We start from the raw sequence: 15,891 nt of genomic DNA, 5'->3' as shown, positions 1-15,891 counted from the left end.
GAACAGTGGCCAATTATCTACAAAGCAGAGTGATTTATCAGTAGGTCCCGATCCAACCTCCACTCTCCCCTGTTTTAAGTCTTTAAGGTAAAATACACATCTACCAAAAACAGAATATTTAGGTAGCTAATACAGAGAATTATATCAAGGACCCTGCAACATTCCTTCTGCAGAACATGGTCTTTAAAATGTGGAAATTGATGCCAGGATATCTGAACCAACATGTCAGTATTTCAAACTCCTGTGGCCTGGCATACATTTTGTTTTCAATACAGTGATTAGAGTGGCAAGACCTCAATGTCATAGATCCTGGCAAAACTGCAGCTTCATGTATCTAAATATATACTTAAAAGATTCATATATATTTTTATTGCAATTATATTCCACCTTTTCTTCAAGGAGCTCAACATAGCAAACATCAGGCATGGCAAACTTGGCCCTCCAGATGTTATGGGACTATAATTCCCATAATCCCTGACCACTGGTCCTGTTAGCTAAGGATGATGGGAGTTGTAGTCCCAAAGCATCTGGAGGGCCGAGTTTGGGGATGCCTGGCATACATGGTTCCCCCCTCCACATTTATTCCCGATATAGGTTAGGCTGAGAGGCAGTGACTGTCCCTAGGTCACCAAGTGAGCTTCGTGACCGAGTGGGGATTTGAACCCTGGTCTCTCTGTTCCTAATCTGACACTCTAATCACTACAGCATACTGGCATTTAAATTCAAAGCCACATCTCACAGACACAGTACTAGTCCCCCAGAGATTTCCCCAGTGTTCAGATCATCAACACTGTTGTTGTTGTTTTTAAAAAAGAATGTCATTCTATTTGCATTGTTTGAAAGCCAATGCTGCATCACTGCAGGTAGTAGAGTCTCAATATTTACCTTCAAGAACACTGTCAGTTTAGAAGCATAACAGGTTTTGTTTTAAAACCAGAGGCATACAAAACCAAACTCAAACAATTCCCAGCAAGGGAGAAATCATGCTCAAGATGAGACAGAGAAGAAAGCATATAGAACTTCATGACCAAATCTATGAAATTCTGGTTCCAGTGTTACATGAAACCAACATCCTGCTTTATTCTTTCTGTACCCACAATCTTCAAAACTCAACATGTGCATATTTGTTTGCACATCAAGACAAATGGGCATGTCAAGTGACCACTCTTCTAAAACACTTGGCAGAGATTCTTCCTCTGCAACCTTTCCAACAGGTATGTGCCAGGTCTATGTCATGTCACCACACCTCCACTGAAGAAGAAGAGTTTGGATTTGATATCCCGCTTTTTACTACCCGAAGGAGTCTCAAAGCGGCTAACATTCTCCTTTCCCTTCCTCCCCCACAACAAACACTCTGTGAGGTGAGTGGGGCTGAGAGACTTCAGAGAAGTGTGACTAGCCCAAGGTCACCCAGCAGCTGCATGTGGAGGAGTGCAGACACGAACCCGGTTCCCCAGATTACAAGTCTGCCGCTCTTAACCACTACACCAAACTGGCACCAAACTGAGTCACAGTTTGGAACAAGCATTTTCAGTTCAGATTGCAGAGAAGGTGTTGTTGTTGTCAGGCTTTTGTACAGTAGCTTGTTAAAACATATCATACATTTTCTATGTAATTTTGAGATGTGTACTGGCAAAAAAAAATGGCCAACCCTTGAAAACCATGAACTCAGTGTAGTCTGAAATGCAATTGCAGGGACAGTGTGAAATTCGTTTTTCATAAAATACTGTTAACAGGAATATAGATATATACAAAAGAAATTGTCAGTAGTTAATGATACCTTGCAGAAAAGGTTCACGAACATAAAATATAGTGCACACACCATATAAATAAATAGCATGGCGTTTCTGCTGCTGGCTGTGCAGCCTGATCTTAATCATGTTTACTCCAGCATCTGAAACTTTGAAGTGTTAATCCCTTATTGATGAATTACCATATCTCCAAATTTCATGCACCTATGAGGGGGGGAAGCAAAATGCAGCCATTTTGGTTTTCCAATGCAAGTCAATGGAATTTCTGATTTTTTCCCCCTCTTGGAATGTGATTAGGATTTGTGGGTCATCGACGGGCAATTCCTGGAAATGTAAGACAGCAGAGGGATCCTTTTACAACATGTGGGGGGGGGGGATGTGTAGTATAATTAAACACTACTGGGAAATGATCCATAATGAACTAAAAAAAAATGTTTAAAAAACCCTTCTCTTAAAAAGCCAGAAGCATTGCTGCTGGGGTTAATAACAACAAAAGTGACTAAAAAAGAGAGAAGCTTGTTCCTCTATGCAACAACAGCTGCATGTGTATTACTAGCCCCAAAATGGAAAACAGACAAGATCCCAACAAAAGAAGACTAGCATATTAAACTTTAGAATACGTGGAGTTAACAGGGATGACCACTAGAATAAGAAATCAAAATGATAAAAAATATAAAGAGGACTGGATATTTTTTATTGAATATATGAAAAAGTATTATTAAAAAAAACAATTAACCTAGCAGGATGGTAAGATTTTCAGCATGGTAAGAAAAAACTAATGTGTATATGAGTACAGTGGTAACTCGAGTTACAAACGCATCAGGTTACAAACGCTTCAGGTTACAAACTCTACTAACCTGGAGGAGTTACCTCGAGTTGAGAACTTTGCCCCAGGTTGAGAAAGGAAATCGTGTGCCGGCAGCGCAGCGGCTGCAAGAGGCCCCATTAGCGAAAGAACGCCTCTAGTTAAGAACAGTTTCAGGTTAAGAACAGACCACCAGAACGAATTAAGTTCGTAACTAGAGGTACCACTGTAGTTACGATAGATGGGGTGAACCAAGAAAATGCGAGAAAAAGAACAGAGAAAAGGAGAGGATGGGAAGTCGGAGGAGGAATACTTTCTGGTTTTCAGTTTATTTTTTGCAATCTTAAAATTGTTATTTCTTTTCTATTTCAGAGGGTTTTTCGTGATCTTTGTATTTCCCCCTGTTTATTTCTTAGATATAAAATTATTATTATTAGTTATTATTATTATTGTTGTTGTTGTTGTTGTTGTTGTTGTTGTTGTTGTTGTTATTATTATCAATACCTCGCCCATCTGGCTGGGTTTCCCCAGCCACTCTGGGCGGCTTCAAAAATATATTAAAATACAATATTAGAAAAACAATTTTTCTTTTCTTCATTTTTAAGGATTTGTGGGTTGTCTCCAGATTGTCCCAGTTCAGGGCTGAACCAAATCATTGAATCCAGTCCCAAATCAGACTGGGGGAGGAGGGGTTGTACTGGCCTAAGACTTACCAAGCAAAACATTGTTACCTTACTGAACTAGAAGAGATAACAGCTGTAGGAGCAGGACAAGGTAAAACATTTAGGGGTTTTCATACTTTATAGCCTCTGGTGTCATTTTATGACATTAAGCAAGACCAAAAAGCTAAAAAAGAAAAAAAGTGTGTCCTTTGAAGAGTGTTGGGATATGAATAAATACATACGATAACAACCAAATCACAATACCAAATACGATAACAACCAAATTTTGTGTGCATGCACACAAAAGCTCATACCAAGAACAAACATAGTTGGTCTCTAAGGTGCTACTGGAAGGAATTTTTTATTTTATTTTGTTTTAACCAAATCACAGTTCAACTATGATTGAGATTGAGAAATGATTGAGAAACAAGCAATTTCTAAGGAAAGTTGCAGAGGTGTATATTGACAGTTCTTACGCTGCAGCCATATGCATGTTTATGTGGGGAAAGTACAAGTGAACATAGTTACACACGTCTGAGAAAACATGCATAGGACTGGTCTGCTATGTGTATACATATGTATTTGCACTACTACGTTCAAGCTCTAAAATGACCATTGTTCTTATTGAACATCTAAGCTAGACACAGCATCATCTGTCAGTTGATGGGACACAATTATGATAAGTCCTTACCTTGCCTGTGCTTTGTAAAATGGTTGTCCTAGTCCTCCAAACCCTTTCCCTGCTGACAATGTCTCTAGTTACATCAACTTCCGCATCGACGAAACTTCGCTGTTTAAGAGCAGTTATGTCATCATCCAAATCAGTCTTAATGGTGGACCTTTTCTTGGCCATGATTTTGGCTTTGATAGCAGCGATTTTTTCCACAGACATGGCTTCGGACAACGATCTAGAAAAGATTGAGCAGTGTTACAAACCAGCGCTGTATATCAACAATGGTATAAGGTGAATGTCCTAGTGATAAACCACATAAATCTTCAAGCTCAATAAATCATGGTCTTAAAGTTTTACCGTAAAAATCTCAAAAGTATCAATATTGAGAGATTGAGATAAAACTAATTTACAGCCCTAGGACCAAGTTTGGCTTTCTTTCTTTCTTTCTTACGTTCTTTCCTTCCTTCCAGACACTGTTATCTGATTCAGACATAACACTAAGCTACAGATTAGAACTATGTATGTGAGCATTAAGACGATGTGGATAATATGAGAGACCAGCAACTTTTGGGTCCTCTTCTCCTTAAAACTGTTTCCACTCCAGTTGATAGTTGTAACAAAGAATGAGTGCCTAAACTTGCTTTTTTTCCTTGTCTCTCCCAATCATCTTTCTTTTTATGCTGTGTCCTTAAGCCCATGGGATGGGGAGGTGGAGGAGGCGGAGATAGCGAGAACTTCCAGCAACTGGGCCAAATGAGGCCTCAGATGAAGCCCAATTTGCCCACAAGGCCATTATCACCGAACCACACCCACCTGCCCCACACCTGACATCCCATGAGACATCAGTTGTGGGGCAGGTTGAGATAAAGCAGCAAAGGAACAATCAGAAGCCTAAAAGTGTGCTCCCAATTGCTGGAAAGTGATGCTTCCTGTCAACACAGGTCAGCTGACTGGCAGTGACAGAAAGCCCCAGTGGGATTGGCTGCACTCTGGACTTCCTCATCTGTACAGCAGCCAATTCCTGCCCAAAGCAGGCTTGCTAGAAATACTGATTGGTGCATTCAGCAAACCTCACCAGGCTTGGTTACCGGTACTTACAGAAAGCTCACAAATATTACTTTGCATAGTTGGCTGCACCTCACACACCTCTCCACTGGCAAGCTCTTGTGACGGTTTTTCTTTTCAGGGACATAGGAACTTTTATCCATGCCTAAGCACTCTTTCTTATCTCAGCAGACAATCAGATGCCATTAGCACAGTGTGACCTAAAACCACCACCACTTCCCACTAAACTCTGTTTCTGCAACAGTTTCCTTTTTAAGTCCTAAGGGTTCAAGTTATTGCTAATACAGTGGTACCTTGGTTTATGAACTTAATCCGTTCTGGAAGTCCGTTCTTAAACCTAGGCGTGCTTTCCCATAGCAGCAGGGCACTCAATTTACAAATGGAACACACTCAACAGGAAGCAAAACATGTTCTGCTTCCAAGGCAAAGTTCACAAACCAAAACACCTACTTCCAGGTTTGCAGCGTTCTTAATCCAAGTTGTTCATAAACTAAGCTGTTCTTAAACCAAGGTACCACTGTACCTATTACTGTGCTTGCTCCACAGTAAAGTATTAGTACTGGAGGAAAGGTTTCTTATTTAAGGATTGGTCACTATAGGAAAGACACTAGTTAAGGTAGACTGGAAGGAGAGGATTAACGAAGTGGGGTAATAAGCCTACAAGGGAAAGAGGAAAGCAAGAAATACTGTAGGACTTTTTTTTCTTAAAGTGACTGATACTCTTGGAGGAATGCATTAGTGTTTCTTGCCAATGGTAATGGTGACGCAATAATGCTTGGCAGTTCTGTGCACTGTGCAGGTGACTTCACCATAGCAGCTGAGAGGCTGTGGGTAGCATGGGTTGGCGAGAGAGAGAAGACAGACAACAGGCCAACATTAGCTGAAACAGACTATGGTTTGTTTGAATGTCTGTGAGCTGGACCCTGGCTTCTTCAACAAACCATGGTTTAATTGACGTATCACTCATTGTTACGTTCAAACACAGCCAATGTATGTATTTGCATGCAACAGTAAGCTCATGTTTCACATTATGTGTGGTTTCCTTTTGAGTTTCCTTTTCCTTTGTGGAAAACTTGGGGGGGGGGTGGATTTCCATACAAACCTAAGAAAAACCAGAAACACAGTACAAATAGTTGTCCCTTTCCAGTCTTAAGACTGGTGCTGCTGCCTTAGTGTTAAACAAAATGACCTTGACCTTTCTGGAATTTCACAGCTCTTGGATTTCAAATGACAAGTTCAGTGATCTGATCCCTTACTTCAAAACAATTGCTAAACGAGTTGTTTCTTCAATGCAAATTGAATTGCAATTTAAAATTACAGTAGCACCTCGGCTTACATTGCCCTTGGGGAATGTAAACTTCGGGTTGCAAAAGCGGCAAACCCGGAAGTGTTTCACCGCGCGTGCATGTGCATTAGTGGTCTACTGCTTCTCCTCCGGTTGCGAAAACCTTGGGATCCGGCCAGACCTCTGGAACAGATCCCATTCGCAACTGGAGGTACCACTGTATACCTGAAACAATGTTTAAGTGTAAATAAGTATCTCTCACACACAAATGTGAAAAAATACTTCCTCCTTTTTGCTGGAAAACTGTTGATTTCACCCAGCTGTGCATATAACACTTCTCCCCCTGCCCGAGAAACAGGAAACAGCAATTTCTTCAGAAATTTTTATGAGCTTCTTATACAAGAAAGGCAGCTGACTTCTTACTGCTATCATGTGTTTTGCAATTAATGTGTAGATGAAGAATTAGGGGGAAAATATGTTTGCAAATCTTCTGCCCTTAGCTCCATGTGCCCACATGTAGATAGCATCACTGAATCCACTGAGATGGATTGGGAAATTTGCCCATCCTGTCTGGTGCTTTCCTATATAGGACACATGGACTCTTGGATAAGCTAAAGTAAGTCCTTATACCTAAAAACTCTGTGCTGTGGTCAAACTTTGAGTTACATGAATTAACTAGGAACCTATAGATTCTTTCTAATCTCAAAATACGGAGTTTTTCTTTCCTAAACAGCATGAACAATTCACCAGCTTTAAAATCCTAAATCTCCTTGGCTCCATTTTATAGGTGTAGGAATGAAGCTAAGAAGCCCAGAGGCAAGCAGCAATTCTCCAGTTTTCCAGGTGTCAGGCTGCAGCTCGACGTTATTTACTTAAGAAAGAGTCCCACTGAATTCTGTGGTATTTACAACACTGGAGTAAATGTGATTAAGATCAGGCTGCATAGCCAGTAGCAGGAACACCAAGAACGCCAGGCTCTCTCTTCATACGGAAGATGCACTACATTTTAAGTCCATGTGCCTTTTCTACAAGATACCATTAAATACTGACTACTTCTCTTGAATATTTCCATTTCCCTATTAACAATATTCCATGAAAAAGTTAGCAACAAATCTCATATTGTCTCTGCAATTACGCCGCAGATAACGTTTTTTCAATGGTTGGCCATTTTTGCCGTGTCACATTTTAGAAAGGCCAACATGTCGAGAGCATTATCACAATTCTTGAATGAGCAGTAATCAGAAACAAAGCAAGACTTGCCTGATCTGCTCCGTCTGCACAATGCCTTCTTTGTGGCCCTCCAGTCGAGCTGCCAGCCGCTCTTTGTCAAGCCGCACACACTCCTCATCCTAGGAAGAAGAGCAATGTTTATAAGAATATTTTTTTGCTTCCTACAAGGATAAGCCAAGTGTCAGAGAAACTACAGCACAGGCCACCCAAAGCTTCCCCTTAGCAAACTGGGAAAAGTTTAGTCAGCCCCAAAAGCCACAAGGAGTCCAAGTCCACAATCCACTGAAATCAGGGAGTTTAGATAAAGCCTGTAAAGTTGCATTGGTTGCCCGTGGCATGTCTTTTCATTGCTGTTCCCCAGTAGGGCTGGGCTATATATCGATATATCATCCAAAACTGGTTTGAAGTCATAGAATCATAGAGCTGGAAGAGACCACAAGGGCCATCCAGTCCAACCCCCTGCCAAGCAGGAGTCCATATCGTGATATCAGTTTCATAATTTTTGACCTGACAATATATTACGAATGATTGTGTATGTGTGTTTGTGCATGCGTGCGATGCAAAAATCACAATGTAGGAGAAACTGTGAGGCCAGGCAATGCTTCCCTCAATTCCAGAAGCCCCTGTTAACTCTGCCACCTCAGCTCTCCTCTGCCTCATGCAGGGGGCAGCAAATCACAAGAGCAGGTGGTGGCAAAAGTCACAATGCAGGAAAAACCGTGAAGCCAGCCAACAGGCCTCTACCTAGCTCCATCCTTATTTCAGAAACTGCGATGTATTGCGATGTTTAGCTGGTGGTACAGCATGTTTTTGAAAGCCAGTTATTGCCCAGCCCTATTCCCCAGTAGTATAGATTTGCCAGCCAGTTTTATGCTACCCGTTCATTTATTTTTTAAAAAATCAGATTAATATCCAAGCTATAACCCTACACACCAAAAAAAAACTGTTCAGAATGCTGTTTACCAATTATTTCTTCCATAACATGGCTCACAGTTCACGCTTCACCTTTCACAAAGTACTGGAGAGAGTTCTCCATTGAGCTCTCCCAAATATTAAATATGATCCCAAAGAGTATTGTGAAACATGTCCTGTAAGTTCATGTGAGCTTTAAGCTTGCTTTTTCTTTAAACCAGTAGTTCCTCTTCACCCCAATGCTATGTGGTTAAAAACTGCTTTCAAAAACAGAGGAGAGTTCCAAAAGCAGTTTGTTTCTCATATAGCATGGGATCTGCCGTCCATAAAAGCAAATCAAAAAGCTGAAAGTTAGAGCAAGCCATTTGCATGACCCTGAACATTTTTTTACATTCTAAGTTTTGTCATTTAAAGTCCTTAACTCAGAGACCACAAGGACTCAGTCCTTCCAACCATCATGAGTACCAATGGGAAGCATTATGAGCATACAGTACAAGGACACAGGTTCTTATCAGAATTGTTTTGAAGACATATAAAGTAAACCCACTTTGTCCCACAAACCTTTTATTAGAAAAAAATATTACTAGGTTACCTCTATTCTTGGTTTCTTTGCTTCTGCTAGTATTTCATCAGCTGCTCTTTTAACTACAAGAAAAAGAGGCAATTAACATACATGAATGAGTCAGCTCTTCAAAAAATGTGCAGTTGTAATACTTGAGAACTAAATTATACCTTGAGTAGATCGTTGAAGACCTATTTCAAGTGGTGCACTTCTGTCTATGCTCGATGATGTTGCTAAAAATATACAATAAGATCAATAAATCATGAATGCTTTTAAGATATACAAACATAAAATAGACAGGCCCAAAAAGTAACCATGCCATGCTAAAATGGACAAGAAATGTCTTTGCTTGCTGCAACTTTGGTTGGTCAGAAAGTAACTAATGTGATCAGCATCCCCCAAGAAGAATTTCACTGACGGCACCCTATTTGGTGATTTTGACTGACACTCATGACAACAGTTTTCTTCCGGTGCTTTGTGCTGCTTATTTCCAAGAGACTCAGGCAACCAATCATTCTCTTTTTGTAAACACCCACCCTATTTACATCATGATCTAGACTTCATTTTAGCTTAACTGGTTAACTAATTAAGCTTCAGATTCATTTTGGAAAGAGGTACCAGGCCTCCAAACATCTGATGAAATCCACGATCATCACCCTTCACTTCCTAGTAATGGACTGCATCCAATGTTGTGCAGAATTCTTATGCAGTGGGAGTTTTCCTTCCTTTCCCCTCCCTGAAGCCCCTTCGTGCTCCCCAGATCTGCTCCAGAGGGTCCCCCAACCCTCTGGAGAAGATTTTGAGGGTGCACTCAGGAGAGCAGAGAAAGAGAAGTCCCGTTCTACAAACACCACAGCAGAAGTGGCTACAGCCTATATTTTTAGACCAAGGAGGAAAAACAGATTAGTGAAAACATGAAACAGTTAAATAACTTTTAACTCACATGTTTCCCCATTTAGGTATGCAAGCAGATCTTTTCTGTCAGGTCTTCTTACTACAGGAATGTTTTCAGTCTAAAAGAATGAAAATATGGCCTTGAGACACACGTGTTTGCTTCAAAACAAACCCAAAGAAGACAGTTTGGTGTGAAGCCTCTTCACATATCTCAAATGTTAATTGGAATATCAAATACAGCTCCTTCTCAATAAAATGCCACATAGCAAAGATGCAGGGTTTCCCCCAAGATTTGAAAATGCTAATAATAAACACACCTGAACAGAATATCAGCATGGTTGGTCGAGTGCAATCCGATGCACTACCGGTAGGAGAGCACTGTCTCATAGTTTATAACAATCGACTGAAAACAGTTTAAAGCAACAGACCAATTGTTAATAAAACATTTGATTCGAAATAGAAATAGAATCCACTAAAAGTCCAAGGAAGTCCCAGCCATCCATGCCTGCACCAACAACCTAGTTACTGCATAACTGTGGCAAGTCAAAATAGCTTCAGCAGCTCCCAGTGAGGGAATAGGGCCTTATGGGATGACATGTCTGCACAGCAAACTGTTGTGCTTCCACCAGTTGCAGAAGTATCAACAATTATTGCACTGCAGCTGGACTGTGTCTTCTGTTAGGGCTATTAACACAGTAGCATTCAGTGTGATGTGGCAAACAGTGGTGGCTTGGGTGCTATGTTATGCATCTGCTTCTTCCAAGGAAAGCAACTTTTGGGAAAAGGCAATTTGAGGTGTAAGGGGGGGGGAGCGGGGACTGCTTAGCCTGTCTCTTTTGAATATGCACCTGCAAATCCTCAGGTAGGGAAGGAAGAGCTGCTGGTTCAAAGGCAAAAGCTGGAGAGGGAAAGTGGCAGGAAATAATTCACTTCTAAATGCCACCCACTTTCTTCTTTGTACCGAAGTAGCTGCTGTTGGAGCTTTATTACACAAATATGCGTGCAATATATACTTTGATCAGCGTCAGGCAAGGAAAGCTATTATGACACTTGTTTGGAACCTGCTGTCATTTTAGCATGGTTAGACAGAGTGCAATGTTAGCACTTCACATGGGGAAAGATGCCCTCGGGCCCTTTCCTCCACAAATTATTTTATCTTGCTCTACTTAAAGGCCTTTTCATTTAATCTGCCACACACAGGAAGGATCTGATTACTAATTTTATCAATATTTATATTTTTCTGTAAAGTTGGGGGTGGAGCAACAGATACATGCCAGATAAAGCTTTTCATAGTACACTGCAGGAGGAGAGGAGGCTTACAAGCGTTAAATTCAGAAGTAGTAGAATGCAGCAGTGACTAGAACATTATGGCTAGTGATTTAACACTACCCAGTGTCTCAAGAACTGGAGGGCTGGGTTCAAAAACCTGTTCAGCCACAAACTCACAGAATGTCTTAGTATAACTCACTCGCCAATCAACTTCCTATCTGTAAAATGTGAGCAGTAATCCACCACGTAACAAAAACAACACTATGATCAATCACCATCCTTCAAATTCAGATTAGGATTCATTTGGATTTCTAGTCTTTGCCTGTCAAATGCCTTGGGTCAGTTACAATAAATGCAGAATTATTTATTACCAATAATACTCCTAACACATTAAAATTTGTTACTGATCAAGCTAAGGCACGCGCCAACAATCCACTCTTTCAAATGAATGCTTAAGACTATTTCCTCAAGCCTTTTAATTATTGTCTGCTGATCATACTGTAGCAGTTAATTGCTATTTTACCTGTTACAGTGTGAGCAGTCTATAATTTTTTAAATAAATACAATATTAGAATTAATATTAAGTCACTGGGGAATGATTTGGTTTCTTCTAAGGCTGAAAACCTACATTTAATTCCAACTAGATTTCACTGAGCTCAATGGCATTTCCATTCAAGTAAGTAGGACTAGGATGTAGATGAGAAGCTTAGTAATAGTTCTGAAACAAGACTTTGAAGATATTCCATTAGCTTCAGCTGTCAATACCAAAATATACATGAAGTCACAAAGTGCACTTTCCCTCACTATTTTAGTGATGCTGATACTCAGGTGGGATTGTTGGCTTTTTTGGTCATCAGTTGTTGATAGCTCTGCACATTTCTCTGAAGTTGTAGAGAAAAGTTATAGTTTCTAAGATGTTTTGCCACTTATCCTGAAGCAATCTTTCTTTTCAAAAAAAAAAACCACAGCATAAGGCAACAAAAGCACAGGTGAAGCAGGAAAATAATCAAATGTAAGACAGCATTATGGAAGATTACAGCCCATAAGGCTAAAATAGCTATTATGGCAGGGAAGTGCGGCAGTATCACAATACAATGTGATTGGCTTCTGTTCCACGGAATAGGGGCAGCTCAGTTATACTTGCCATTATCTAAAATTACAACTACAAAGAGTGGTGATCAAGTTGCTTCTACTCCTATAAGTAAGGCCAAAATAGCAGGCATGTCTAATGCTAGTTTTTTAAAAACAAAAAACAAAAACCAGCCACTTTGCATGATATGGTGAGATTATAGGAAACATCAGCAGCACAGTCTAGTTTCCTGAGTTCCTGAAAATAGAAATTTGAAATATTTTCAATTCTGGATTGGGGTGTGGTGTTCAGTTTGCATTTTAATGTGGGTCTACTTAAATCACACTTCCTTGCTTGAAAAGGGTATATATTAGGAGAAATGCACATGAAAACACCTATGGGTTTTTAAAAAAAATAAAATAAAATTGCAAACTAATGCAAAAGTCAGGTGAAGTGAATTTGGGATTGGAAAAAAGAGAAACCAAAATTGACAGACTCATCCATCCCTAGTTCCGGATCAAAGGTTTGTGCCAAAACCACATGGCACTCTTAATGACACTGATGAAATCAGCTTCTTGAGAAATGCACCATGTTTGAAAGGAGAGAACACAATAAAAAAGGCAAGCAGCACATGAAACAGCAACATGGGTGTGCTTTGCAAACATAATGCTGTTACTTTGAAGAAATAATGCTGGCTTCCTTCTAGACACCATTAGCAATTCATGAACAGGTCATAGCTCTTCCTCAGAGGAAATGCTCACTTGCTCCATCGGTAGGAGTTCACTGGAAACCAAAGCAAACTGCAATTAAGACCAACCAGGACTTCATTTAACATGGGATCTCAGTTTCACAGGATCTCAACTTTCAGGTCCTCTTTTAAGGGAAATCCTAGTTAACCTCAAGCATGGTTAACATAGTTCTGACAAACTGTTCAAGAAGGGAGTTTTATTATCACTGTCATCACTACTATTATTAAGATTTCTATACTGCCCTTCATACAAAGATCACAGAGCAGTTTACAATATAAAAACACAAAAATACATACCATAATGGAAATAAACACACACACACCCAAACACACACAGTTTAATCTAGGAAAGGGCAGGGCAAGTGCATTTCTGCAACTGAAGCAGTAAGACACTACAATATAATTTAGCACAAAAAGTTATTTTTAAATGAAACAATACTATTACAGAACCTCTGGTTGGGGAACTGAATTACACTTATCACAGCTATTACTGCCTATATCTGTAAAATTTTGTTTTTTTCAGTTGCAATTTTTTATGTTCTTTAGTTTCTGCCAAAAAATTAAGGGCATTGATTAAAATGTACCCCACTTAAATAAGGCATTGAAAGATTATGATGTGTGATTGCTGAATAATAACTATTATTGTTATTATTATTATTATTAGCACAGCAGTTCATACCCTCCAATTCTACAAATGTTCAGTTGACAAACAGGCAGGTTAGAAACATCAACCAACGTTAGGCTCCTATTCTGAGAGATCTACTTACCGCAGCACGTCGGACATAAACAGGATGTGAAAGATGCACATTATTCAACAGGAATAAAATGGAATCCAAAGTGTAGTACTCTCTTGGCTGGCCTTCCTTTCCTGTCCTGTAATGGATGGAAAGCAAAGATGGTTTAGAAAATATTTGGAGAGAATATACAGCTTCATAAAAAGCTGGAAGCATGACAAAACAACAAACATATATCAAAACTGTCTGGCAAATAACTCATGCAAATGCCACCGATCAGCTTGGCTTGCTGCTTCCTCACTCTGCCTTCCTCCACCCAAGTTTGACAAATTTGAAGGGAAAGACACCGTAATATTTGAATTGTTCTCTTCCCACCCCTTCCCAAGACGCACGGCATGCAGACCTTTTCAGTCAGGTTGTTTCTATTAAGGGCAATCGTCTCAAAGAGGTTAACATTTCCTTAAAATTGGGTATTTATATAATTCAAGATGGCACACTATGAAGGGGCAAGCACAGCTGCCAAATCAAGCAGTGGCAGCTTGAAGGGAAATATATTACAAAATAAATGCTCAACTGACAAGGAATACTTTAATAGGTTCCATTTTTTCAAAACGGAATTTTAAAAAAAATGGAAGGGCCAACAACAATGTCTTCACCCACTGACTTACTCCTGCATAAGCCAAGGCACAACCAAAGGGTTCTTCTGTAGCTTAATGTATATTTTGTACGTGGGCCAAAATACAGGAAAGGGGGAGTGAGAAACTGTGGCGCTTAAGATAATTTTGACAGTTTAACTTGTTCACAGTAGGAAGTAAAAGTTCAAAATCCCTTTGCCCGTGCCATGGAAAGACAGTGAAACTACATTGCCAAACCCTTTGTGTCACTCACAAGTGTGAACAGAGATTAAAGTTTTTTTGCTTGGGTTGGCCTATATAGAAGGTTGAGGTGCATATCTGAGGACCAGATGAAAATCCCTTAAAAGGTAGATTTGAGCAGCAGGGCCACCAGTTGTACATTGCTACTGCAAGCTATCTGCTCACCACTGTTGCTATGCTACAACCAGAATTGTTCCTATCAAGGTATCTTATTACACTGGCAGAGGCCTGAGTACTTTACTGTGCAGAAATGGGTCCCTAACATTTTTTAAAGATGTGCCTGAAGACAATGGTCTTATAATCAAATTTATTTTTGTTTCCCTATTCAGGGTATCAAGAAGATTCAATGTAACTAATTACTCTAGTGAGAAAATATAAATTTTGGACCAGAGATGACTCTACCACAAAGCAGTTTCAGCACTGTAGCTGATGTCCACAAAACAGATTAGGAGTGATCAATTTAGCAAAAGTGCAAGTATAGGTCAGAACTCTCTCACACCCACAAACCCCACCCAGGAAGTAAGGAAGGAAATGAAAAGGGGAAAACAGAGTTCTAAGATAAAATTAATAGGAGAGAGGCAACTTCTTAAGATGTCCCACACAGATCTTTTAACCACCTTTAATAATGAAACGTGCTACATAAAGATTTGATAGCCTGGACAAGACATAGACATTGCAGGTATGTCAGAAAACTGTTTTTATTTTAATTAACAACTTTCCTTCTGCTGAAGTATGTACTTGACAAATTCGTTTTTAATTTTCATTTATTTATTTTGTTTAAATAAGTAGTACAGGGGGAAAACCAACAACAGCAAAAAAGGAGAAAAAATTAGATTGAATACAATCAAAAAATATTGAAAGCAAGTATTACATACTTATCATATAATACTCCCCCCCCCCAAGCCACAACTTCCTTCCGCCACAATTTGACTTCTTTGAATCTCATTTCCACCTTTATCTTTGCATTCTCCAAATGTATCATTCTTTGTATTTATCTCCTCTTTTCCAAATCATAGATACACTTTACATTTTTATTCTAGGCATATTAGCATATCTTTCTTAGAACAATATTTTAACATATAATCTTCGAAACATTTCCATTCCTTTTCTTAATTTTTGATTTAACTGATATATTATGATTGAGGTTAGCTTTGCCAGTTCTAAATATTCATCTAATTTGCAAATCCACTCCTCTTTTGAGGGCAAGATTTGAGATTTCCATTTAGAAGCAATCACTACCCTGGCTGCCATAGTTGCATATAGAAAAATTCTTTTTTCCACTTGAGGTATATCTTTCCCTATCAAGCCTAGGAGATATGCCTCTGGTTTTTTAACAATTGGGATTTTCAACATTTTC

General features: G+C 39.5%; 1 protein-coding gene across 1 annotated transcript in view; it reads right to left on the bottom strand.

Annotated features, from left to right (window-relative positions):
- The window catches only part of CDC73 (cell division cycle 73), a 113,428-nt gene that overhangs the window by 91,860 nt on the left and 5,677 nt on the right, over positions 1 to 15,891 (bottom strand). Inside the window, exons 2-7 of the mRNA XM_033151398.1 lie at positions 13,693 to 13,798; positions 9,889 to 9,958; positions 9,116 to 9,178; positions 8,976 to 9,028; positions 7,502 to 7,590; positions 3,910 to 4,126 (exon numbers count right to left, since the gene is read on the bottom strand). Coding sequence (XP_033007289.1) covers positions 3,910 to 4,126; positions 7,502 to 7,590; positions 8,976 to 9,028; positions 9,116 to 9,178; positions 9,889 to 9,958; positions 13,693 to 13,798 — 598 coding nt within the window. The remainder of the gene's footprint in view (positions 1 to 3,909; positions 4,127 to 7,501; positions 7,591 to 8,975; positions 9,029 to 9,115; positions 9,179 to 9,888; positions 9,959 to 13,692; positions 13,799 to 15,891) is intronic.

This window comes from Lacerta agilis, chromosome 6, assembly GCF_009819535.1.
Source record: "Lacerta agilis isolate rLacAgi1 chromosome 6, rLacAgi1.pri, whole genome shotgun sequence".
Classification (NCBI taxonomy): domain Eukaryota; kingdom Metazoa; phylum Chordata; class Lepidosauria; order Squamata; family Lacertidae; genus Lacerta; species Lacerta agilis.
This window is presented reverse-complemented; position numbering and strand designations above follow the sequence as displayed.